Below are 27,789 nucleotides of genomic sequence, written 5' to 3'. Positions count from 1 at the left end.
GATAATATAATATTGACAAACAAAAATACATATTAGTTATTACAGACATTCATTCACAAAACTAACAAAAATATCCCGCAACATCTAAGTACAATACATCTTTTATTTATATTCAAATAGTCAAATACGTAGAAGACGGAACTCAAGTTCCCCGCCCCCATCCCAATGTTTATTTACAATTTTCACCTTTACCCCACCGTTAACACCCTATTTGTATTAACCGACCAAAATGTAGAGTATGTATTTGTAATGGTATTCACGTATAAAGAAGAGGTGTCCACTTTAGCCAAGTATAAAATCAATGACATCAACACATTTTCAAATGGACATGTGTAGTCTGATTGAACAGATAATTCCAGATTTCGCTATTTCTCTATTTGTTTTTATAATAAATAACTATACAGGTACATTGAGGTTTCATGACCAAATAAATGTGATGTGTTGAAGGTTACGAAAATGGTGTTTAATAAATTCTTTAAAGGGGTAAGTTTGTTAAATAAATGGTTATTTTTGCATTAAGAATAGGAAGGTACGTCTATGTTATAGTTAATAAATAAAAATACTCTTTTATTATTAATGATAATACCGTCTGCCTTGTTAGACTAATGATGGGAATTAATTTTTCATTTTATTATGCAATTAATGTTATTCATGGACGAGATTGCAGTTGATTTTATAAAATATTTATTGTAACTATTAAATTATCTATTACTAGCAATGCCCTGCGGTTTCACCCGCATATATAGCGATATCGTTACAGTGAAAAGTCTACTATAGGTCGGACTATAGGTTTAATTTTTAATCACATGAAAATCACCTTTACCCCGTCCCGCACTACGGCCTTTTTTTTGTTTTAGTGGGGAAATCTTTCATAGATACCCACGGCCTCCAGGGGAGGGGCCGTGGGTTATCTCGGATTCCTACCGACCACAACCCCACTGTGTTCCGTCAAGACGCATATTGGTAGAATTCCTCCGTGACCCCCGCACTACGGCCTGCTCGAACAGTATACCTACTATTTTCTGTAGATTGACACTTTCAAATTCGTTATATCTTTTGAATGGAATATCCAATTCTTTTCATTTAAAAAGTATTTTGCTGGTATTGAAACAGTCTGTAATAAAACATCATTTAATGGGATAAGGATTAATATATGTGTATGGATAACATGGTTTGATTACTGTCGGCACTTCTATTTACTTTGAAAACGTAAAAAAGTTGTTGTAGTAACATAACTACTGAAGATGGACATATGGTATCGCGGACTTTCTTGTAGATATTGATCCACTCTATAATACTGTAGAACATTTTTTTGTTCTATCTTCAATAGATTCCGCAGCGCACGCGATGACAGAAGTTTTATTGAGGATTTTTTTACACCTTGGGTTACATTATTGCATTTTTGGTAAGGATCTCTAATTTTTTTGAAAATGCAATATAGCCTATGTTGCTCAGTAAAGATGCAGCTTTCTAATGGTGAAAGAATTTTTGAAATCGGTCCAGTAGTTTTTGCGTGAAAACCATACATACATACATACATACTTACATACATACTTACAAACTTTTCCTCTTTATAATATTAGTATAGATATCCACTTCCACGGTTCCACCACATATTATTATAATATTATGTAGGTACATTATATTTCACTTTATTTTCTATTTTGCTATTAAATCCTTGCAATTGATGCAAGTTTATCAAAAATGTTGTTTAGGTTTGTTCCTACTACGAAAACATTTTTATTTGACAACCCTAACCCTAACTTCTTCATATATAGGAAATATTTTGGAAAGGTTGGTGAATTTGCCACCTTCTTAGAGAGTTAAATTACCAGTGGTAAATAATATAAAGTTTTTACTTTATTTTACGGGATATAGGAAGAGTGCAAATATATTACTTTTTAACCTCATAAACTCCAAAAATTTCATTTTTTCTTTCATATGGCAAATTTACCAGAAGTGACAGCTAACTTTGCCATAATTGTTTTTATGCTTAAAATATTATAATTTACAAAAATGAAATAGATATTTAGTAATAATGTAAATTTTCATGAAATTTACTATCTACGTCTAGGTGCAGGTTACTCATTACGTTTTCATACAATTATATTTTTTTAAAGCGAATCAAACTTTTTGACACGTGAAAAAGTGGCAAAGTAAGCAGGTTTCACGTATTATAAAGAACGTCTTACAATAAAAAAAAAAATCTTTTCTATTACCTACCTACCTGTATTGATTTGCTTTTTATTAGGTGATAAAGATGGAACAATAGGCCAATGCAATTACTTTAACTGTTTTATCTGCCATTAAAGTACGATTAAAATGAGATTTATCTTTTTAATTTCCGTACTGGTACATACCGTAACAGTCGTTCATTTTAAATTTAAAGGATAATAATGTTAAAATTGTGTTTTTTTTTATGTTAGAGTTTTTGAAGTGAAAACTTCTTTAGCGGCGTTGAGCACTTTTTCTGTAATAGGTATAAAATCTTAAACTCGCGTCAGCACACGTGACCTGAACGAAAAAGAGGGATGGATATCAAACATGCTCAACGTTAATAATCACAGACTAATAATAATATATTACGTATACAATTAATAATCAAGTTTTCACTTCTGCCGGCACTCCCGGAGTGCAACCCGTCTTTTTTTTTAATGGTGAAGTTGGCAAAGGACCTTGGTGGTTGACCTGCTGGTAGGCGACCAGAATGCCCATGAACATTTGCATAGGCTTAACGCCGGCCGCTGGAAATTTATTGAAAACTTTGTAGGATTTGTAAAGAAAGGATCAAAGAGGGGAATAAAAGAATGTTTATAGAAAAGGAAACGAACTACCGCGACCCTAATCATCGTTAGAATCACAGTAGCATTTATATTATTGTATAGATATCTTTTCACGCCGTTCTTCCGTGGGAGTGAGGTCCTTCCCGAATACTGAACACAATTTATAGTTTTTTTTTTCTATATAAAATGTTGAATATGGTAGCTGTTTAAGTTTATCCATAATTTTAATTTCCTGACAAGTAACTACTTTTTTTTTAATTTAAACAAGTGTCAATTTTTATATTTAGCATTTGGCAGTGTTTAAAATCAATATCTCTCACGCATCGAAATAAATCCTAGGGGACAATTTTTATCGCTGAACTATTCGGGCATTCTAAGGGCAGCGGAAAGCATAGAGCACACTTGAGTTTTCTTTATCGAGCAGTCAACTTGTGGACACAGCCTGCGCGCCACACGCGCCACTGTTTACGCGCCTTCCGTTTTTTTCTTACTGGCTGGTTTTGAATCGAATTCAGTTACGTTCTATTTTTAAATTCAGTTAACTCGTTATTGTTATGAATGGAAATGGAAATAAAAGTAGACGTGGTTAGTATAAACAAATATTATTAAATTGATTTGGTACATAAATGTTTAAAATAAGTATTTATTGTTAGTGTTTATTTAACTAAGTGTCATGTTTAGTTAATCATTATTTCTATAGATTTCAATTTGTTTTATGTATAGTTAAGAAGCTTCGAAGAAAAACAAATTGGTACGTTCACTACTTTACTCGTAATATTTAAAGTTACCTATCTATATAAAATCCGAGTTGAAAAGTTGAATAAATGTAAACAAATAAATTATCTACCGACTTCTAAATGAAGGAACATAATTGTTAATTAGATTTTAAGTAGTACAATTAGAAGCTTTTAACTTAAGAGCTTTTAGCTCAATGGCTCCGAAACACGCTAAGTAGGTAGGTAGGTACTTATGTATTTAAATAAAGCACAAAAACAGATGTTACAGAAAATTACTTGGATCTTTCTTTTCTTAAAATTTCAAAGCCTTTAATAAATCACTTGAAAATAGACTTTTTTGATGTTGGATGATAATCAGTTTAAAAAAAGTTTAATAGTTTTCATAATTCCCTACAGTTATAATAGGTATCTAGGTATATTTTAAACATAGACATAGTGCATTCGAGGAATTCCGGATGTCGGGTAATTCGGAAAATTGTGAATCTTCAGAGCATCGTTTTATTGTGAGTATCGTGAAGGCATCGCATGAAAATAATTAATAAACGTGTTTGTTAACAATATTATTCATATTTGTAAAATCAATCACTAGTTACGTATTAATTTAACGTTATTGCATTTACCCCGACATCTGGAATTACCTTAATAACTTACCTAACTACTTAATTTTAATTAATTGTGTAAAAAAAGTTCTATTAGTTACCTTCTTATTTAGTTTATATTAAGTACTTATTAAAAATGTACCTATATTAAAAAAAAATCATGCACCACGGATGAAAAAGCCTATAGTAATTAAACTTAAACCCATGTTGTTCTATAGCTACTAATCTGATAAGTACCTAAGTAATTGGGAACGCCCACCAGTGCTACAATTTGTTAGTTATGTTTGATTAGCACCTGAGAAATTAATATGATGATATTGGTTATCATTTCATTCATTTTATTACGATTAATTTTTTGTTGACACACCTTAGTATCGGAAATACATAATGGGTTATTACTTGGAAATAATTAATAAATATTAAACAGAATCTATATTTAATATGTATTATAAAGCTGAAGAGTTTGTTTGTTCAAACGTTTGTTTGAACGCGCTAATCTCAGGAACTACTGGTCCGATTTGAAAAATTATTTCCTAGTTTTCCGCCAACGTTTTCAAAGAAATACCCGCATAGTTTCCGTTCCCGTGGGATTTCCGGGTTAAAACCTATCCTATGTGTTAATCCAAGTTAACCTCTATATTATGTGTGCTAAATTTCATTGTAATCGGTTCAGTGGTATTTGCGTGAAAGAGCAACAAACATACACACACACACATCCATCCTCACAAACTTTCTCATTTATAATATTAGTAGTAAAGTAATATTAGTAGGATAGGATAGGATACTTATGGTTATGGATAGGACTAGTTAAGAATTTTCAGTTCATATCAATATTACATATTCCCCAATGATAATTAGGACGATGATTTGAAAATATAAAAATAATAAAACTTTAAATATTCCAGAATACTTTTGAATATTTAAATTCATCTCAATCAGAATATTATATTGAGTAATGCGAACAAGGCCTTCCCATTAGCCTCCATCGCGATGTGATTTGAATATCAAGAGTGCTCTCCTATTGAGGAATGAAAACAATCCCAACACCAGCTATGAATAATATTGTGGCGAAATTAAATTGATAATGGCTTTCTATATACGGATGTAATAGGTTTTGTAAACGCGCTATCGACATCACATATTTTTATATCAATCAATATAGGTATTAGCAAAACACAAAATTAAACATTTAATGCAAATCATGCTATTTTTGTTTTTGTTCATTTTTACGTATCTAACCGACAATCTGAAATGAGTGAAAGTGAAAAGAAAACTATAAGCATTTACAATTTGCAATTGGCTCTAGCGAATCTCCACTTTGCTCTATATTCACGCAATGTCCTGAGTAGGAATAAGATTTACATACATTTTATTTTTTATCTATATTTTATTTTTAAGTAATTTGATTTGATCTAGAATATATTGGATATAGAACAAAAATGTTAGACTATATTTCAAGACTCGCCGCCCAATTTCGCAAGGCGGAACGACCGTCGACCAAGCGTGGTTTATGTTCATTTTTATAGAAGTCATAAACTGACAAACGATGTCCACTCCTTGAATTTTCACGGTTGATACTTGTATTTTGTTTATCGTGTATAGCTTTATAGCATTTCTAGTGGCATTGAATTAAACAAACACAAAGCTATAAAATTATTGAAAAAAAAAATAACAGACCTGCGTGAAAACTTTGTAAGACATAAGAAGAACCCCTAAACAGTGTGTTGTTATTTCTATATGTGTTAAAAATAAATTTGCGTAATATTTCATGTTTAAATTTCCTTTCAGCACACAGTGTACCCGTCGTCATCTAAAGCTGAAACTGTCAGTGCCCCTGTAGCCAAAGTTTCTCGAGGATCATGGGGAACTCCAGAGTGCACACCTATACGCACAATGTAATAATTTAATTTAATGCCTAATAATTTATTTGTTTTCCTGATTTTTTAACCAACTTCAAAAAAAGGTTATCAATTCGGCCGGTATATTTTTAGTGAATAAACATGTAGTTATGTATTATTCCAGATTAACGAAGACACCATCTAACATTGATCCAAATGCTATTGTCCGTGATGAAGAAGTCGTGAAGAATAAAGGGTAGGTGTATAAATAAAACCATTATAATATTCCATCGTTTAATTTATTAAAAAATAACATAACAACAAACCTTTTATTTCAGATCGATATTTGTTATAGAAAAACGCGTGCGATTGTTCGAAAGTCCTAAAAATAAGTCTAAAGATGAAGAGAAAGAAACATCGACAGAACTGTCGCACTTCGAAAGGCGTAAAGTTTCGAAAAGGTAATAAAGTAATTTATAAATACTTCTAATAACGCTACCTATTGCTATTTAAAATCTTAGGTCTTTGAAGGACTACTCTTTTTGAATCATCATTGTAGTTCTATAAATGTCGGGAATAAAATAATCCTTAGAATAATATATTTCACAAATCTCATGTTGTAGACATTCAGAAGATAAGATAGAAGCTATTGAATCACCACAAAGTCCAGTGCCATCTATTACATGGAAAGATAAAAAATGCAGAAGCTTCAAATTGCCACCATTATTTGACCCGTACATGCCGATTGATCCTCAAGGTAATTCCATTAAATAATATGCATAATATGATTGGTAAATAGTAATTCTTCCTTATTCGGACATACAGTAGGTAGTGAAAAAACCTATTTATTATCGCTCTTAGCTTTTTTTGTTAGTTTAATTTTGAATATTGATTACTATTAAAAACAATAACAATAATATAACTAACTAGCGGTCCACCCCGGCTTTATGCGTGAAAACCATACATACATACATACATACAAACCTTTCCTCTTTATAATATTAGTATAGATGCAGGTATGGAGTAGGGATCATTTAAAGTTTTTATTGTAAACGGTATACTGTAATAACGATCTCAGTTGGATATCAATTAGACCTAACTATCCAATTAATGCTCGATAAACTTGATATTTGTAACGTATTGTATCTTCACTACGTATACTATTGCAGTTAATCCTACATTCATACAAATAATTTTATAAATATAAATGTTCAATTTGATAATATATCATCATTATTACTTACCTATCTGGATACATTTTCAACGATCAAACATCAGTTTAAATTTTAAAGGCATTAGTTAGTTAAATATATTACCTGTGTTAGAATTAGAACGAACAAGAGATTTCTCGAGTCATCTCAACATTAACCATTGAAAAAAAAACTTAAAAGATCTCTCGATTTACTATAAAATTTCTATTCCCAGGTCGAGTGTACATAACCTGGCTATTCCTAGTAACATTCTGCTATAGCTACAACGCTTGGGCAGTCGCCCTCCGCGCTACTTTCCCATACCAAACCCCAGAAAACCTCCCCTTTTGGATGACCGCTGATTATTTCTCCGATATTATCTATATCCTTGATGTTGTTTTCGTCAAACCGAGACTAATGTTCTTGAGTGAAGGTTTCTGGGTCACTGATCAGACGGAAACTAGAAAGAATTATAAGAGGAAAACCCAGTATAAGGTAAACTATTGTTGGAAGATTATTTCATTCTTGAATATTGTGAAAAAAATGATTAATCAAATTAATTGTTTACAGTTTGACGTAATTTCCCTTCTGCCCTTGGATATTTTCTACTTTTACTTTGGAACAAGAATGGTGATACTGCGATTCCCGAGGGTACTTAAATTACAGACGTTTTGGGAATTTCACCAGGCAATGGACCGAGTGCTCTCTTCTCCTTACGTGGTTCGTATTGTCATGACGGCGACGACGACGACTTATGCTGCTTATCATATTGTAGGCTATACCTACTCCATAATATTGATTGACCTATCACCACATCACCATTGAAATACTAGATATATCTAATAAATAGTTACTGGACTCACAATTTCTTCTTTAATTTCAAATAAACACCTTATTTCATAGCAATCATAGCTTCAAAGTCTATTTATTGTATACCCTCATTAGAAAACGTATCATGAATGGACGTGTTGGCAGTGTCTTCTTCGGACAAGTTTTCGTTCGAGTCTTAGTTGTTAATTGTACGTAAATTAAATTTATATCGCATTATATTTGTTCACAATTGTTTTTAGGTGCGGATCGGAAAGACCCTTTTTTACATATTTTACTTAATCCACCTCAACGCCTGTGCATATTATGCTATGAGCGATTACATAGGCCTCGGCTCCAATAGCTGGGTGTATGACAATGTTGGAAACGCGTATATACGATGCTTCTACTTCGCTACCAAAACTGCTACGTCTATTGGTGAGTTCTCTTTAACGAATTTATAATTAACTAGATGTTGCCCGCGGCTTCGCTCGAGGTGTTAACAAAAATTTGCAGTTGTCATACATGTTACATTTTTAATATAGCGCCATTTATCGAAATTTATAAATTTAGGAATGATTCAAATGCGTATCATAATCGTATAGGAGCTACCAACGTTGACAAGAGAGAATTTTAGTATAGTTGGTTCTTTGATATACTGTTCCTCTTGCTATTTCGGTTAGAGTCCGGGCTGTCTGGCTGGTCGCAGTGGTTGCGTTTAAAAAGAATAAATTAGGAAGAAAAAATTAATAAAAATTATACAGACATTCTAAAATAATTTGAATTTTTTTAGAACAACGAAAAAAACGTCTTGCAATAAAAAAATTATGATTGATGGATCTATCTAAAGACAAAAGTTTAAAAATTACTCGTTAAAAAATGGCTTTAAATTAAGGATAATTTCCTGTGCAGATAAGATGCGCACTAATAAACGCAACCACTGCGGCCAGCCAGACAGCGCGAACTCTAACCGAAATAGCTAGAGGAACAATATATCAAAAAACCAGCTATACTAAAATGACTTTTTTTTCAACGTTAATAGCTCCCGTACCATAATGGCTTTTCCAATGGGAATGAGATGTTTACTGCGGTAAATAGTAACCTAGGTTACTCTCTAGCCAAATAACCTTCTACGCTAAAATCTTATCATAAAATTGGTCCGTTGTGCCAGAAAAGAAAAATAAACATAGACACTTTCATATTTATATTAAAACAACATACAAGAGAAGAAGTAGTATATATTGTCTGTGATATTAACAAGCATTTGTTAACTTTTTAACTATAACTTTAACTTTTGAATTCTAGGTAAAAATCCAAAACCAGGGAATACATTTGAGTACTTATACATGACGGCCGCTTGGCTCATGGGCGTCTTCGTGTTCGCTTTGCTCATTGGGCAAATAAGAGATATCATTGCTACGGCTACTCGACAGAGGGTAAGTCTAATGGTTCTTTTATTAAATAATTAAATATCTGTTATAATTTTTGACCTAAATTTTATCTTTATAGCCTACTAGATTTCCGCCCGCGGCTTCGCCCGCGTTTTCAAAGGAAAACCCGCATAGTTCCCGTTCCCGTGGGATTTCCGGGATAAAACCTATCCTATGTGTTAATCCAAGTTACCCTCTATATGTGTGCTAAATTTCATTGTAATCGGTTCAGTAGTTTTTACGTGAAAGAGTAACAAACATCCATACATCCATACATCCTTACAAACTTTCGCCTTTATAATAGTATTAAGATTAAGATAGCCCGTGGAATTCAACGAAAATAATATCTATTTTGAAAATTTTCCGCCTCTTGTTCTTTTATCAGTATACTTCTCGAAGGTTTAGCACCTCACAATCTATTTATATTGATTTGTGCTGTCTGATTCTCTCTAGTTAACCTGTGGAATTCAACGAAAATAATATCTATTTTGAAAATTTTCCGCCTCTTGTTCTTTTATCAGTATACTTCTCGAAGGTTTAGCACCTCACAATCTATTTATATTGATTTGTGCTGTCTGATTCTCTCTAGTCAACCCAAAAAATCAAGTTTAGATTTATGTACGACAGTATTATTTGTATACGTAGTATATTATTATTAGTCTGTGATATTATTAATAATTTTTTCGTTTCGTTCTATTCTATCTATTCAAACAGGCAGAATACCGCAAGAAAGTGGACGGCTGTATCCGATACTTACGTCGATTAAATATGCCCATTAACCTCCAAAGACGAGTTACCTGCTGGTTCAACTACACTTGGAGCCAGCAACGCTGTTTTGGTAAGAACGTGTGAAGGAATAGTATAGTCTGTGACAGAATATTTCTCTGAATATTTAGCTCGTTGTTTCACATTTATTTCTCCATAGCCTGTATAAAAAATATTTTTAGCTAGTAAAACGAGTCAAAATAAATTTAGTTTGGCTTTTTCACTAATAATCCATGTTCTAACTTTTAGTTTATGATGATGATGACGATTTTTTTCAGATGAAGCAAGAATTCTTAATTCTTTGCCATATAATATGAAGCGCGATGTGGCTTTGGAAGTTCATATGTCCACGTTAAGTAAGGTAAGAAATGCATAATTTAAATGGTGTGTACAATTTTTGTATATAAATGGAAATCCTTATACACGTCAGATTATTTACCCTGACGAGTTTTTTTAATGCGTCTTTAGCCATGCCGGGGCGACGCCAAGCCACTCGGCCATCCGTGATCCCTCCAGAGCAATCGAACTTATTCCACGCCCACGCCATCTATTGAGATGTTTAAAAATTCATTACTTGATTGATTATTTATATTATGTAGAATTTCACATTTTTATTTTACGGGTTTCAATTATTTTACATATCGTATCTTTTCGCCATACCGGTGGCTAAGAGGCTAGGTATTGCCCTGGTATTGCAAAAAGATGCGAGTACGAATCCCGCCTGGTGATCGATATTTTTTATTCTTTAAAAATTTGTCATTTATAAAGCTAATTTATTATAAAACATTTGATTGAAAATATTTTTATTTTATCCTTTTTTGTTATAAAAAAAAATCATACGAGGCTTTGAAAAAAATGCTGATTATGATAAATATCCATCACGAAAGACAAAAGAGTTTGTATGGAGAAAATACCGATTTGGATTGATCCATCGAGCAATCGCGTTAATATAGAGAAAATGCCAATCGCATTTCCTCTTAAGAACTTCAAGCAAAATTCACCCAGGTCCAACTATTCCGGGACTGTTCGACCTCCCTCCTCCGTGACCTGGTGCTCCAACTGCGGCCGGTATCCGTGTTACCGGGGGATCTGGTCGTGCGCCGCGGGGACGTGGGCCATGAGATGTATATCGTGAAGACTGGCGAGTGTCTGGTGAGGGGGTTGATAGGTTTCACAGTTACTGTATGTGTTCTGCTTAGCTTGTCTGTCAGTTACTCGCTTCTCTAAAACCTGGTGCTGCGGCCGGTTAGCATAGATATGCTACCGGGAGATCTGGGCCATGATATGTATATCTTGAATATTGGCGAGTGTCTGGTGAGAGGTGGTTGATAGGTTTCACAGCTTTTGCTTAGCTTGTCCGTCAGTAAGAATGATATTACACCTCGCTTCTCTACAACCTGGTGCTGCAGCTGCGGCCGGTTATCATAGATAAGCTATCGGGAGATCTGGGCCATGATATGTATATCTTGAATATTGGCGAGTGTCTGGTGAGGGGGTGGTTGATAGTTTTCACAGCTTCTGGATGTGTTCGCTTAGCTTGTCAGTCAGTTACAATGATATTACACCTCGCTTCTCTACAACCTGGTGCTGCAGCTGCGGCCGGTTATCATAGATACGCTACCGGGAGATCTGGGCCATGATATGTATATCTTGAATATTGGCGAGTGTCTGGTGAGGAGGTGGTTGGGATGGTTCCACAGCTTCTAGTTGTGTTGATAGGCTTCACAGTTACTGTATGTGTTCTGCTTAGCTTGTCTATCAGTAACAATATCATTACACCTTGCTGCTCTCCGTGCTGTTTTGTACTTAAAATAATAATTAAATGTTTTGGATTCTATGCTTAGCAAATTTTATGGTAAAAACTAATAAAATTGGCTTAGACAAAAGTGTATGTTCATTGCAATATATGAATAGAACACAATCAAATTGCAATAATTCGATCTGTAGGTATTCAGTGCCTCGCCATCTCAAATAATTGTCAACATTAAAATAAATAATAAATAATAAATTGTTTTTTCATTCTTCTTTCTTTATTTTATAACTTTTTTTAAATAAGAACTTAACTAACTAACTGAAATAACTTTCTTTACCTTTTTTAAGAACATCATATAAAACAACTTTCAAATCACTCGCAGGTAATGTCACCTGACGAAAAAGAGGTATTGGTAACTCTTGGTGAAGGTTCCGTCTTTGGTGAAATCAGCCTACTCGGTATAGATGGTTTAAGGAGACGCACTGCTACAGTACGGTAAGATACCTATAGGTCGTTTTTCATTTATAAATCAATCGTAAGCAATTTTAAATCTCCTCCAACACCATCACAATCACTATCCTAAAGTAATGAAAATTCTGAGTTTAAAAAATCTTAACGCGAATACCTGGCCCGAATGGCGAATATACAAGTTCAATATGCCTTCTAAATCAAAACTGTACTATATTTTAATTAAAATTTCTCCTCATTTTGAACTAGATCTCGCGGTTACTCCACGCTCTTTGCTCTATCCCGTAATGACCTAGACACAGCATTAGACTACCATAAAGAAGCGGCTAAAATCCTCCGTCGTAGAGCCGACCAAATAATTCGGGAAAATGCAGCAAGACAGGCTAAACAGAAAATGTCTAAACATAGAGATGAAGGAGCTAGGAGGAGAAGGAGTGGCAGTAGTAACGATAGCTTGACTGTGGATAAAAGGAATAGATCGGCTAGTGCACAGTCTAAGAGGAAGTTGTCTATGGTGTCTGAAGATAAGGTGAGAGTAAACTATTTTTCAGATTTTCACTATCTTAACTTATGTCGAAGTTCAAGAAATTAGTATTTTTATTTTTTAATAATAATTATTTTCTTGATTAGATATGTGATTAGATATTATAACGTATTATTTTTCATATGTAATTCAGGAATATTGCATTCCAAATAAGAAAGAAGATAGACTTTTTAGACATTCATTATTCAAATATTTTACAAAAAAAAACAAAATATTACAACTCTTCTTTTTTAAACAGCCAGCTGAAATGCACCAGAATCCATCGCCCGTACCGCGCGCAGAGCTACGAACACCGATACCAACCATCGTTCTTTCCAGTGAAATTAATTAATTACAAAAAAAAAGAGCATGTATAAAGAGCACACGTGTCAGAAGTGAAACTTTTTTGGCAAGATTCAGAGATACCAAAATCTTCGCTTTACTCCATGACGTGACAGTATTGCCATGACGCGACCTTGAAACTTTACCCTCAAAGCGCCTAAAGAAGTTTCACTTCAAAAATACCTACTTTCAATAAATAAATTATGTTTCTAATAAAAAAGAAACCTGAAACGTAAACCGGGGCGATTTCGACTATGGGGACTTAGTAAAAATATCTCTCACTATTTTCGTTCAAACATATTTATTTAAACAAACAAATTACAATTTTTACTTAATCTACGACCAAGCTTTTGTAAGAATGTTCGATCTCTGTTCAGCTAATATTGAAATATTTCCCACTACGACTTCCTTTGCATTAAAATTGCTCCTTTATTCTCCAGAATTACCTATTGTCCACTGAATGGGCTTATTGATGATATCAATACATTCTTTCTTGGAAGTCCAAGGTGTTATCATACCAAATTAATTGGAAGTCAAATAATAATCTTCCTTAGGTTTCAACTTAGCTACTGTCCTTATCTTCTTATTTATTTTTTAAACTAGCGGTCCGCCCCGGCTTCACCCGTGGTACATAATATTTACGTTTTCTCTACATAAGAACCAGCCTCGTACTTCAAGGAATATTATAAAAAAAGAATTATCGAAATCGGTTCAGCCGTTCTCGAGTTACTTATGCGCTTTGCAACACATTTTGCGATTCATTTTTATATATAAGAAGAAGATTAAGTGGGCATTTGTGTTTGTTTACTCTGTCCCCCCCCCAAATTCGAAGAACAGCTTTTTAAACGAAACCTGGATCTGAGAATTTAAACGTTAATTAAACATATCAATATTATAATATGCAGTTATAAATGTTATCCAACAATATTGAATTATCGTGAGTTTCAAAATTAAATGCTGGAATCCTCTTCAATTCATTTAACTTTGATAAAATCTTTTTTCTATCATCCATTCTGAGTTCTATTTCAGTTACAGTCTGAAGTCTCCATTGGGCATTTGGGCCATTGGCTGCAAATCCACTTTTCCAATAATTATTTTGTCCGTTGAATTCCTCGGCCTCGTGTGAAATAAAGTTTTTCCTGAAACATTCAACTCACAATTTTCTCTACATAATATATTAGTATGTTTTGTCCATAAAGTTTTTTGATGATTATATCGCATATGGGGATATTTTTCAAAATTTCTTCCATAGGATACTTTATTGCTGCCATTTGACATTTTTCACTATTCATTGTATTCAATATTTCAGACTCAGAAGTTACCTTCTGCAATATATTTCCTTTACAAATTAATTCATTTATTTCAATACATTCTTCAGCTACATACATTTCTTCTTCATTGTAAGCCTGTTACCGTTCCGATAATAGGATAGGAACAGGATAAGTTATATTGGATAATGGGTACAATTTTTCTTGTCTTATAGACAATATTCTTAACTAACGGTATTTCTATTACAAAGTACACAATTCCATAAAAAGTTTTACTATCTAAAGTAATCAACTTTTTTTAATCATTAACATTTTTCGACGTAACAATTTCTCTTGGAATATTATTAATTGTATCTTCTAACGTCCATTGAACAGCTTTATTGTCACCAGAATACAGATATATGATTAACTATGTGAGTTTATTGGCCGCCTCCTTGGTACAGTGGTTGACGCGTGAGCGTAGAACCGAGGGGTCCTGGGTTCGATTCCCGGTGGAGACGAAGAAAAAAAAAATTTCTCGGTCTGGCAGGACACAGAAGGCTGATCAACTACTTGTCTCTAAAGAAAATCGATCAGTGAAACAGATGTATGCATAATGCATCTGCCCCTTACCCCACTTGGGGACATGGGACTTCACTATGTGAGTTTATTAGAATGTTAATTGTTAACTGGACAGCTATGGCAAAAGGTAAAGTTTAAATTTCAAAATTGATAGTCACAATCGCCTCGGTGCACCTTAACTGAAAAAAATCTTACGACAAAACAATTTAGTTTTATAGTTCTCTATATTTAAGCTTATGTTATTGTGATAAAAACGCTTGAGATTATTATCGATGAATAAGTACAAATGTAAGTATGTTTAATATGTTGCTTAGTTTAATTCTAATTATTATCTAGATATTGATAAAATATTTTTTTATCATTCGATGTAGGTATATATTTTTTTTTAATTAAGCGAAGTTTAGTTATGAACATACAAAATATAGTTTTAAACCTTTCTCCATATTTTAGTCGTAATTCAATTCGTATGTGACACAGGTCACATACCGAGCGAGCGCGCCAGCGTGCAACGATAGGACCAACCAACATAGGTACTGATGAATGTCCCACAAAGGAGACAGGTTGTAGTAATTGAAGAAAGCACAAAAAAGAAAATATTTATGAGTTATAATTAATTTATTATATTATATTAAAAACATACCTATATAATAATATATTTTAAAGCGTATATATATAATATACCTAAAAACCAAACAAAACAACTACCTAAATACTTTGGAATCCATGGGACCGATCAATTGCATATACCTAAAGGAACGTGTTTTTTCACAAATCTAAATTTTTATACGTATAATATATTATATAAGTACCTAGTTTATAAGACTGTATAATGTATATATTACAAGAAAATATATATTTCGATGTCAAATTGTTTTTTATTTCACCCTTGTACCTACTACGAAAAATGTAGGCTGCCCTTTAATTTTACTTATATCTTCATTTTCTCTACAGTTAGACTATAATTATTATACTTAGTACAGTTTTAATTTTTACTGATAGTGTATCCTATAAGGTAGTTAAATAAAAATAAAACAAATATTTGACTGTATTTGCTAACTAAGGTAACTATAAGATGCTATAAAATATCATTTTCTTTGTCATAAAATAATAAGGTTAGCTACGGGAGCCATTAAATATTCTCCCTAATGGGCCAATCCTTGCTAATACATTAATTTTTGTAATGGCTTTGTCAACATAGCGTGCAAAACATCGAATATTTAGGGCCAATACTTGTCATTGATTAACGAATGTAAACTTTATTTTCTCCTCCATAAATACCATTCTACAGAAATAATGCACTTCAGGAAATAATGTCGCATGATTATACGTTACAAATTAAACTGTTTGTAATAGAGCAGCGGTACACTATGTAATTTCCAATTTTAAAATCATTTTAGGTACTATTACAAATACAATAAGTAATAAAAGCATGTAGACTACAGGCCAATAAAAATAAATTCCGACTTTGTGGACCACCATTTTTGTACGGTATCTGTGTCATACTATTTCTATACTGCTTTTAATCCATTATTCCGCAACGCCGTACAAAAATCATGGAGACAAGAGGAAAAAATCTCTACCTGTACCTTCAAATTCTCATCTGCACCATGGACGAATATATTTGTCTATGTCTGCACTCAGGTGGACAGCTTACAAGTGACGGCATAGTGCTGAATCTTATTATTTTATGCTCTTATGGTGGTTCAAATGACCCATAATTTTTTCAACATGAGCCTGTAATCTAATGCATTAATTCATTCGAATATCAAAACAAATGTTTTCAAACAAAAACAAACGATAATGTGTAAAATTTCGACGAAGTAACATTGCGTGTCGTCAATAATTTTATCTACATTAAAGGCGAAAAAAGAAAGGTTAAAGAAGGAAAGTAAATAAAACAGTAATTTGCAGCGACATTTTCTGTTGCCCTCCCTTTAAATTATTTAAGGACAGATGTAAACATGGGACATGAAAGCCTATATTAAAACGGATCTTCCTAATCCCTTATTTTTCGCATTCCTCAATATGTAGCTCTGTAGCAATAGGTAGTATTTACTGATTAATTGCGTATAGGCTGTAAAAAATTTACAATCGAGTACTTTCGTTATTCGAATACATGAACTGACAAAGAGACATATTTTCTGATAAATAACGAAGGGGGAAACATGTCTAAAAAATTGTTTGAAACATAAACATAATATTATGTAAGTAGGTAGGTATATTGTAGACCAAAAGATAGAATATAGAATACCTACTAGAGGTCCGCTCCGGCTTCGCCCGTGGTACATATGTAGGTATTATTTCGCAATAAAAGGTAGCCTATGTCCTTTCTCGGGTATCAAAATATCTCCATACCAAATTACATGCAAATTGGTTCAGTAGTTTAGGCGTGATTGAGTAACAGAGAGACAGACAGAGTTACTTTCGCATTTATAATATTAGTATGGATTTACTAACAGTATAATATAAATTTTCTTTTCGAAAAGCATAAAAATTAATTAAAAATTTTGAAATTATTAGCAAATATTATAATTTTGTAAATTGTTAATTTACAAAATTTTCAAAGTACATATAAATCAATTAATGTGAATAAAAAGTTTCTTCGTTGACAACCGCCCTTAGAAAAGTAACCGACAGGCAAACCAACCCCTTTAGACGGGGTAAGTCAAGTTCCAACTGGTTACTTAGTCGCTAATCAAACTTTGAGCGCATCGGGCCCATTTAAATCAATTTGTTTATTGTACTTTTATTAATTTCACAATAATTTGGGAATGCAGTGACTTATAAAACTTCGGTGTCGGTGAGATAATAGATAGTATAGGAATTACAATAATTATTCTTTTTTGATTGAAACGAAAAAAACGATGAAAATTGAAACGTAACATTGTTTAAAGATGCAATTCGTTAATTTAATTAATAACTTTGAAATCATTTAATTATTTTTTCTTACATTTGGTGATAAAATATCTTCACGATGCGAATATTAATGATATTTTTGTAATTAATCCACTTAGTTCACTTAATTCCAAAAATTATTAACTACATATATAAATTCAAATTAATTTCTCATTAAATTATGTTACAAATTGCGACTTAGTTACTCAAAATAAACTGCTTTTTAGATATAGTTAGAAAGGAGATGATAAATATTTTTTCATTAACCGACTTCAAATAAAAGGAGGAGGTTATCAATTCGGCCGGTATGTTTTTTTTTTTTTTTTATGTATGTACACCGATTACTCCGTGGTTTCTGAACCGATTTACGTGATTCTTTTTTTGTTCGATACGGGATGGTGTCGAATTGGTCCCATAAAAATTTTATTCGGATAGGCCCAGTAGTTTTTATTTTATGAGCATTTTTGTCTGTATTTGTAAATGTTGCAAGTGCAAGTTTGAAGTCGGTTGTTTTGCAGTTATTGACTTGTTTTACTTTTTACTTCAAGAAATAATCTAGTTGTTATTTTAGGGTGTATTAATTTTAGTTTATTATTTTCTCATTTTTTGATTTTATTTTTTGTAATCTTCCTTTTAATTGAGATGTAAATTTAAATATGTATATAAAACAACTACAATGCGTACGCCCGCGCCGTACAAAGTTACGCATAGGTAATCTTTAACTTTGCCTATTTCTTCTGTATTTAAGTATCCTGTTTTTGTATTTACTTATATCATTTAGAAAAAAATAACCTTCAAAAGGAAATTCTCATTACCATGGCTTGAGGACGCGTCTTTAAAAAAAATACTGGTCAAACATTGGTCGTCTTTATAACGTTTGTAAAACCAATTCAATAATAAAGATTTATACCTAATTAACTACCTAATAATTAAATCCCCAATAGGAACGAATAGGTAGGTACTTCTGAAGCTATGTAATATGTATATTCACTTATTGATTCACTCAAAACGCACACATCAATTATATCGACTACTAAGTAATTCAATGTCAATACAAGATTAAATCACGTAATAAATAACGAATTGATACCGAAGCAACAACAACTGGAAATACGAACGGATATCGTAAAAGCCTTTACCGCTGAAATATCTAATTTCATTATTTTTGTGGTCGTAAGTCACGAACCTCGCGTGATTTAACCCAAGCGCAATTTATTGCTCTATGGCCCAATATTATGCACTGAAAAATGAAAGTAGAAAGTTTAGATAAATAGAGAAATGAATGCAATTAGCTTTTTTGTACAGCCATGCAGTTGATAAAAAAGTAAGATTTTTCTCTGTAATTCAAAACATGTGAATATTATAATAGGTATACATACGAACATAATTTAGATATAAAAGACTGTCAACGAAAACACTCTACAGCAAGCGTGGTCACGGAAAGATGTCACGAGAACACGCGTTTTAAACTTTAAGAAAAAGAAGAAAAAAAATTCTGAATAGTCTGAAAACAATTTACTCCAAACGAATAGGTAGGTATAACGAATAGGTTCATTAAAAAAAAAATTGTATGCTGCAAACATGCAGTAAGTTATACTTTTAGTGTGATTTTGTCAAAAGTACCTACAACTACTTGAACGTGAGCGTACAATTTCAGTTAAAATCTATTTCCTACCAATGTTACCGAAAGCCGAAAGCGACATGCATACTACACATTCATGAAATTCTATTCCGCGGTAAACGTTTGTTTCGACTAATCTACATGATTTTATCGATAATTGCTGAGAGTAGGTTAACCATTGGGAATCCAATTATTCAGAAAAATGTTGTTATATTAACGAATAGGAAAGTAATAAGTAAAAATATAATTTTAAATCAAAACATTTTTCCTAATAGGTATTGACTGTATATTTTTATAAGATAAAGATAGTTATGTATATTGCATACCGCCTAATATAATACAAAATATACTAATATTAATTCTATCTTCAAAATGTATGGGTGTGTACAATTTATTGTCTGTTACCTGAATTAAATATAATAAAAAAATAAAAATAAAATAATTCGCTTTGAAATCTACGTATCATTTCAAAATACTTTTCTAAATGAATGTGAAAAAGGAACCGAATCAATGCAGTATAATTTCTGCATTATGATGAAAAATTGCAGCGATTTTTCATAAGGCAAATCGCAGTATTGCATGAACAATTTGGACAGTTAGTTACTCGAAGCCAATACCAAAGTTATCTACAATTATTCCGAAACTTGCAGTGAACTTCTTAGACGTTATTAACCTCAATGCCAGTTCGTCAGGTGAATTCGTATCGTGTATCAAGAGAATGTATAATTTTATAAATACTTACCTAAAATATAGGTATTTTCCTTTTTTCGCTAATTAACTGTAGTCTATAATGTAATATATTATACCTGCTTATTAATACGAATAGACTCTAGGCTCTATCTTCTTAAAATTTCAGCTCTATCAGTCTAAAAATAAATTATTTATAAATTATATCGTATGTTGATAATTTTATATCGAATGTTTTTTAAATGGTGTCCAAGAATCAGTAAACTTTTTACCAATCCTTAGTCAAAATAAATTTAATCATGTGAACAATTTGTACATTTATAATTTTACGAGTGAGTATGTATTTAGGAACAGAATGCAACTGGGTGTGGTGTCAAAAGAAGGTTCAATTTTCGTGATCATTTCTAAACAGAATATAAAATATAGGTTGTTGTTAAACCTTTATAATAACAAGATCATGTATCAAATTTAATGGCTGTTTGTAAGGACCGCTGACAAATATTTACCCAATATTTTTCATGAACTAAGTGAATTTATATCAAAACAACCAAGGGTGGGTACAGCAATCAATCAACATAATGTTTAGGGGATTGCGTATAGTCATAGCTACAAATAAGTTATAGCTAATAAGAGTAATACAAAATTTAAGTGCTTATAATGTTAGTATCGAATAATTGTTAGATGAAACTATTTTTATAAACGCTTGTCAAAGTTAACATGAAAAAAAAACAGAGTTTGAATTTAAATATATCTATTGTATGGCAACTAGCACAGCCGCTAATATTGCATGCATATTTTTTTTTAATTCTATACTTAACTAGCATATTTTAGTTTACAATATAAAATAGTGTGATCAAGGCGAGGCCGTTGATTATCGCGTAGCGAAATTTGAAAAGCTCGATTTCAAATCCCAGCTCATGATAAAGATGCTCTTCCCACTTTTGATTATTTTTTTTGTAAATTCCATGAAATGCCTTCGAGAGGTCCGCCCCGGCTTCGCCCGTGGTACATATTTCGCCATAAAAGGTAGCCTATGTCAAGCCAAATTTGATGCAAATTGGTTCAGTAGTTTAGGCGTGATTGAGTAACAGACAGACAGACAGAGTTACTTTCGCATTTATAATATTAGTATGGATTATAAAATTGTATTCTATATGCAATAGTTCTCTATATAGATTTACAATAAAATAATTTAAACACGCATTTCAAAAGCAGGTTTAAAAAATGGGTCGTACCAAGGAGCCTGAGCAACCAACAAGCAACCCTGTAGAAGCAAAGAAGTACCGAGACGAATCCACCGGACACACCAAGAACGGGAATCATGAACGAGCCCTTGCTTCTCTTGATAAGGTAATTATAATCAGCATGGGTTAGTATTCATGTTATTCACAGGTGCTAGTGACAGGTATAAGGATCGACCCTTGCTCATGTATTCTATAAAATTTAAAGTTGATCGATTAAAATACTTACAGTATCATTATTTAATTTGTAGGTCTATTGAAACATGTTCTCAAACATATTTTATTATATTCATTTAATTTTTCTGATAAAAAGACGGTTGAATATAGATCTTAATGGGTATCCTCTACTCTAAGCCTCTACTATATTAATTATTAGGTACGCTAATATAATGTGACTGTTGGATAATGGCGTTGTGCCCCATGTGGTTATTTTTTTGAGCAGAGATGTGTTTACAAATAAAGGCCCCAGGCGAATTGACTCCAGGTACCTAATGTACGACTCCCACTACTCAGACTGTCCATATCATATATAGTATACCTAGCAACTTAACTATAATTGTTTATATGTATAAGAAAGAAGCATTAGTTTTATTATTAAAGCAAATTCGTCAACTGCAGACCCAGACGTTTACATACCAGGAGATATGCTACAAAACTGTCGAGTGGGAAGGCTATAAGAGAGTGCGAAAACACATTCAGTCACCATGGCGACCACAGCTCGGGCGTCGGAATCGATGCCTCTTCACACACCTACATGTTACATAACCACACAAGGAATTCCTAACTTGCACTATCGTCTAAAACTATGGAAAGCGAAGATAACGCCAAAGCCCAAGTACGATCCATACTTGGACCAACTAAGGACGCTGAATTTCTACAAAGTTTTGTACGAATCGGCGTAGGGGATGACGATGAAGAGATTCCCATACCGAAAGCGTCAATCAGCAAAAGAGCTCCACCGTCTGCTGTTCCTGAGATAATTGATTCATTTGGCGAAGATGATAAACAATCTGCAGATAGAAAGGAATCTCTTAAGCCCCAGAAGAAAAAGTTCCGTCGTAAGCCAAAGCGGGAAAGACGTATTCGCCAGGAGGAACTTTATACCGACAAGGATCGTGCTGCGGCGGTGGTTATGGGTTCTAAAGACATAAAGTTGTCTCTCAACATCAAAGACAAAGCGGAGAGGAGTAGTGCATTGCACATTCCAGCTGAGGCTGACGCCGGCACACTCTTAGCTCTAGCACGCGCCGAAATGATGAGGGAGAGATATCGTACGGCTTTAATGTTTGTTGATAAGGTATTAATTTCAGCTTAACATGCAATACGACAGACAATGAAAAACATAATTCAATACACACATCAACGGCAATCTGTACTACTGCAGATAACACAGAAACATATATTTACACAGCAACTCAGTTATATTAAAATAACTATTAATTTATTTTTCAGGCAATAGAGTTAGCTCCTGAAGAAAAAGCTGCATACGTATCCCGAAGTAAATGCTACTTACTTCTTGGCGAACCTCGACGTGCACTGGAAGATGCAGAAACGGCACTAAAACTCGACCCAAAGCACGCAAAGGCATTGCTTCAGAAAGCCGAAGCTCTGTACTATTGCGGGGAGTTTGAAATGAGTTTGGTGCATTATCATAGAGGACTGCGGGCGCGCCCTGATTTAAGCGAATTCAGGCTTGGAGTGCAAAAAGCTCAGGTATTACCTCAGAATATATTGCAATGAACAGTTTAAAAAGCCTTATCGATAGAAAATCTTTTGAAAAGTGCTCGTAAAAATGTTGTACAGTAAAAGTTCCTTATTCGCGCTTCCTTCATTCGCGGTTTCACTATTCGCGGATGGAAAAAATGCGACCTAAATCCTGTATTCGCGGCCTAAAATTCTTTATTCGCGGATCGAATCGGTACATCGGTACATACATATATGTATTTACCTAAATAAAAACCATTCGTTATCCTTAGTAAACGCTTGAACTACAACTACGAATTTATAATGTCGACTAAAAAAAATGAAAAACGAGTAAAAAGTGACAAGCAATTGCCTAAACCTGAAGATAATACCTAATTAAATGGTAATTAATAAATATGTTTGGTTAAATTAAACTGTTTTCTTTATGTAATTGCTTTTTTATTTCGTCACCTAAGAACGTATCCCCTATAACCCCATACAAATTACCATTCCATATTCACGGTTTCTCTATTCGCGGCACATTTACGGAACCTATTACCCGCGAATAAGGAACTTTTACTGTATAAGCATATTAATTAAAATCCGCGCATGATCAGAACCGTTTTGCCATATTATTATTATGCATTAGGTATGCAAATTTTATCCCTAACTACAACTTTTTAAGGAATTTAATATCAATGATGCATAAAATATCTGAAATAATTTTATATTTATTTTGGTTTCAGGAAGCCATTGAAAATACAATAGGATCAGTGAAGCAAGTGAAAAAAGGAGGGAAGCGCACCAGTTCAAAATCCCGTCCAGTTTTGGGGCAATTAATGTCTGACAAAATATACTTAGAAAACCTTCTTAAAAACCCAGATTTGGCTATAGCAGACAAGAAAAATCAGGTTGTTATGAAACAAGCCGAAGAAGCAATCCGCTTTTTGGAAAATAGAGAAGAGTTTTGGCGCCAACAGCAAACAGCGAAAAGACACTAAAAATATTTTTTTATTAATTTTAAGATCATAAATATGTATCTAGTTTTTAGTGTATTATTTAGTGCAATATTAATTTAGAATCACATTGAAATTAATGTTATTATGATTCGCAACTACCTACACTTTTTTATAAATAGATTGAGTCAATTCAATCAGTTATAATAATACACTAGTTTTAAGCATAGAAGCTTAATAATGTTTAAGAAAATAAAGTATTTGTTAAAAATATTTTTTGTTTCTGTTCTCACAGTGCCAAAATCCGTTTAAGCTATCCGCAAATGAAAAATTTATAACATAAAACATAAAATTATACCTAATACAAGATCCCAGTTCCATTGAATGATTTAGCCGACCGTACCTAAGTATCAGCTTTTTCTATGAAGGTGATTTTAAATGAATGTACAGGGAGTAGCTACCTACGTATGATAATGGATGTACAACATATTATCCATACTAATATTATAAATGCGAAAGTAACTCTGTCTGTCTGTCTGTTACTCAACTGAACCAATTTGCATGAAATTTGGTATCTAGAGATATTTTGATACCCGAGAAAGGACATAGGATAGGTTTTATCCCGGAAATCCTACGGGAACGGGTTTTTCGTTGAAAACGCGGGCGAAGCCGCGGGCGGAAAGCTAGTGTAGGTACAATAATTAGTATTACAATAATTGTCTGTCATACCTTGCAGGCGCAGCCATAATTTTTTTTATTACGTCTTCGAGACACTCGAAGCACTCGTTGATATTAAAAGATAAATAACTATATAAGCATTTTTTTCATGAAACTTCTAATGTTATTTTTTAATATCTATTTGAGAGTAGGATAGGTAGGTAGAGGTTCACCTAACTACAAAAATAAAGTGGTTTACGAGATGAGAAAGTTTGAGAACTTCTGATGATTGAAAAGAGGTCTAAATAAAAAAAATATAACTATGTACCTAGATCGATTAACAAATTTACACATTTCCATCGTTGAATTAACCAGAAATCGTTTAGTGTTAATTCTTATCTTCTGCAATCTGATTTCACATAAAAGCGGAAGGTCGCAACATAATCGTAATGTGTCAATGAATTATCTTCACCAGAAAGATTATCGTAATTATGCGGCAATCTCATCATGATTATTTATTTCCTCTTTTGTTGATTTTATATAAAATGTCCAATGTAAACAAAGCCTTTGAATAACTGTCCTGTGCTAACGCGAAAATGGTCCATTATCTCATTTTATTTTTTGTTCTGACATTTGCTTTTAACATTCATTTACAGGTAAGTAAAGCAACAACAAGTGATTTTAATAGCATTTAAAAAACAAAAGCCTGCCTATATTTTATTTCCTAGTACCAAGTATAGTTAACTGTTAATTAATTGTTTCTTTTCTGATTTTTAGGTGTTTGCAAGTGATGTAAAACATCTTGATGAACTACAACCATGCGTAGACTTATTTAGTGATGAGGTAAGTAGTAATTTCTCAATAATTTTCTAAAAAGTTGAACTTACGTAAGTATAGTTAAGTATCAAAAACAAATCACAATTTTATACCTACCTGGCTACCTATCTAGAATGAGAGTAAACTTGAAGGCGAATTTAAAACCTCTTTTTTTAAATCGGTTCACAAATGTAGGATTTTTTTTAATTAATTAATGCTATTTCAGAATGAAGACGATTGTTGTGAATCGTTCGAAGTATTCAAATCAATTGATGAAGCTTTAGAAGACTGTGTAAAAAAGGATTCTGTGGACCTTACTGTAAGGAATATCAAATTTTATTTACCTATTCACCATTGACTAAACTACAAAAATGTAATAATTATGTACCTGTGTTATTCCAATAATAAAAGAGGAATTAGACCATAAATAAAAATAATGAACTGATTTGTTTAATTATATTTTGGTTTTCAGTGCGACGATTACAGCTGCGTTTTAAACAGGATTGGCATCATGAAAGAAGGTATAATAGACGAGGATGCTAGCAAAAACTATTTGAAAAGTCTAGCTGATGAATACCCAGAGCAGATTGGCTTATACATAGAGTGGGTTCGTTATGTTTGAATGGGAAATACAATGATTACGACAACAGCGAGGAGAGTTGCCCTGCGAGTAATTTCTACATTTGCATCTATACAAACACTGTTTTAGTGAGTTCTTTATTTAGTACCAACTTAATAAACATATTATCTAGATTTCATCTGTGTGAGACCTACTTTTAACTCTTTAATCAGGGCATAAGCTTAGGCATAAGTCATCATAGTACTAGATTTCTGATAAATCTGTTCAATACAATAAACAATTCGACCGTATTTATATTACGGAATTAAAGATAATTATTCGAATAAAACGTATTCAATATTCCTTGCGCTGTATTTAAAGTTTTGTGAATATCTTTTCAGTAGTTACGTGTCAAATATGAACAAATCTCAACTGATTTTCTAAATACTTTTTCTCTTATTTATTTCAGGGATGCGAAAAATGGAAGAAGACAGATGAATGTAAAAAAATGTCTGAAAGCGCCAAAGCCTGTCAATCCATGCTCCAATCAAGTTCCAAAAATCAGCCTAAATAAACCACCTTGTTTATACCATTATATAGACTGGGGTAGAAGCCTTTAAAAATAATGAAAAGATAAAATAAATCGCAGTCGGATGAAACCCATTAGAAAAGGAGGGGAACATGATGAAAATAAAAGGAAAAATAAATTACGGTCAATCCGAGTTCGGGAAGTGGGAGGGGGGAGCTTTTAAGAGAAAAAATTGGTTTCTCTCGATTTCCGACAAAACTACAAGTCCTACAGAAAAAAGTTCAATGGCAAAGTTGTAGGTAATTAAAAGTTCTACAACTCTTGTATTCACAATTTTTTCACATAACCTCAAAATTTAGGTGAAAAATTCAAAAAACCAAGTTTTTGGTCTTTTATTTTTATCTACTTCAAAATTTATTGTTTTTCTACGAAATTTGGTGGAAACTTACTTTATTATGACCCAAATACACTGTAATTTATTTGATTGAAAATATTTATTTTTTCGCCTTATTTTGAATTAATACCAAAAAAACAACCTAAATTTCAATCGAAAAGTCACCCGTCAAAATATCAGCTTTTTTCAAAAACTGGGGGTGCGTTTTATTCATTGAAATCTCTACTTTCATATGGTGTAAAAAAAATAAACACCACTATAGTAAATGTTCTCAGGAAATGCATACAAACAGTGTGATAATGAGCTTTTACTAAATCAGGCACACTTCTCGAACTCTATATCTTCTCTTGTATCGGCTTTTCGGTAATATTTCAAAAGAAAAATAATTATCTGTTCTAAGTTTAATATTTTACAGCATATTCAAAAGCAAAATGATGTCGATAAAAACATTTCAGGTAGTTCGAGAAGTGTGCCTGATTTAGTAAAAGCTAATTTTCACACTGTTTGTATGCATTTCCTGAGAACATTTACTATGGTGGTGTTTATTTTTTTTACACCATATGAAAGTAGAGATTTCAATGAATAAAAGGCACTCCAAGTTTTTGAAAAAAGCTGATATTTGGACGGGTGACTTTTCGATTGAAAATTAGGTTGTTTTTTTGGTATTAATTCAAAATAAGGCGAAAA

General features: G+C 32.7%; 2 protein-coding genes and 1 pseudogene across 4 annotated transcripts; all 3 read left to right on the top strand.

Annotated features, from left to right (window-relative positions):
• The first annotated feature begins 423 nt into the window (after positions 1-423).
• Positions 424-13,573, top strand: LOC149490237 (cyclic nucleotide-gated channel beta-3-like). Of its 2 annotated transcripts, none has more exons than XM_089710769.1 (15): positions 424-483; positions 5,908-6,014; positions 6,142-6,213; positions 6,296-6,418; positions 6,581-6,714; positions 7,383-7,642; positions 7,718-7,867; positions 8,218-8,392; positions 9,260-9,390; positions 10,099-10,222; positions 10,428-10,510; positions 11,155-11,301; positions 12,285-12,397; positions 12,620-12,899; positions 13,153-13,573. In XM_089710769.1, exons 1-15 carry the CDS (start codon positions 457-459, stop codon positions 13,243-13,245), a joined length of 2,019 nt encoding a protein of 672 aa, XP_089566895.1. In that variant the 5' UTR covers positions 424-456; the 3' UTR covers positions 13,246-13,573. The 2 variants fall into 2 exon arrangements, with proteins under 2 accessions (XP_089566895.1, XP_089566885.1); XM_089710759.1 differs by lacking the exon at positions 424-483 and adding an exon at positions 3,226-3,368.
• Positions 13,574-22,313: 8,740 nt separating this feature from the next.
• On the top strand, positions 22,314-24,420 carry LOC149490236 (outer dynein arm-docking complex subunit 4-like). The gene is made up of 3 exons (XM_089710751.1): positions 22,314-22,805; positions 22,961-23,221; positions 23,938-24,420. Exons 1-3 carry the CDS (start codon positions 22,314-22,316, stop codon positions 24,190-24,192), a joined length of 1,008 nt encoding a protein of 335 aa, XP_089566877.1. The 3' UTR covers positions 24,193-24,420.
• Positions 24,421-25,217: 797 nt separating this feature from the next.
• Positions 25,218-26,763, top strand: LOC149490235 (uncharacterized; annotated as a pseudogene). Its single transcript, XR_016317635.1, has 5 exons — positions 25,218-25,460; positions 25,582-25,647; positions 25,847-25,939; positions 26,093-26,328; positions 26,649-26,763. The product of XR_016317635.1 is annotated as an uncharacterized LOC149490235 (transcript).
• Positions 26,764-27,789: the final 1,026 nt, after the last annotated feature.

This window comes from Colias philodice, chromosome 2 (assembly GCF_061535455.1).
Source record: "Colias philodice isolate Cphi_HAF_F1 chromosome 2, ilColPhil1 Martin Lab GWU primary, whole genome shotgun sequence".
Lineage (NCBI taxonomy): Eukaryota > Metazoa > Arthropoda > Insecta > Lepidoptera > Pieridae > Colias > Colias philodice.
The sequence above is the reverse complement of the archived record's forward strand: the minus strand, read 5'-3'. Positions and strand labels throughout refer to the sequence as shown.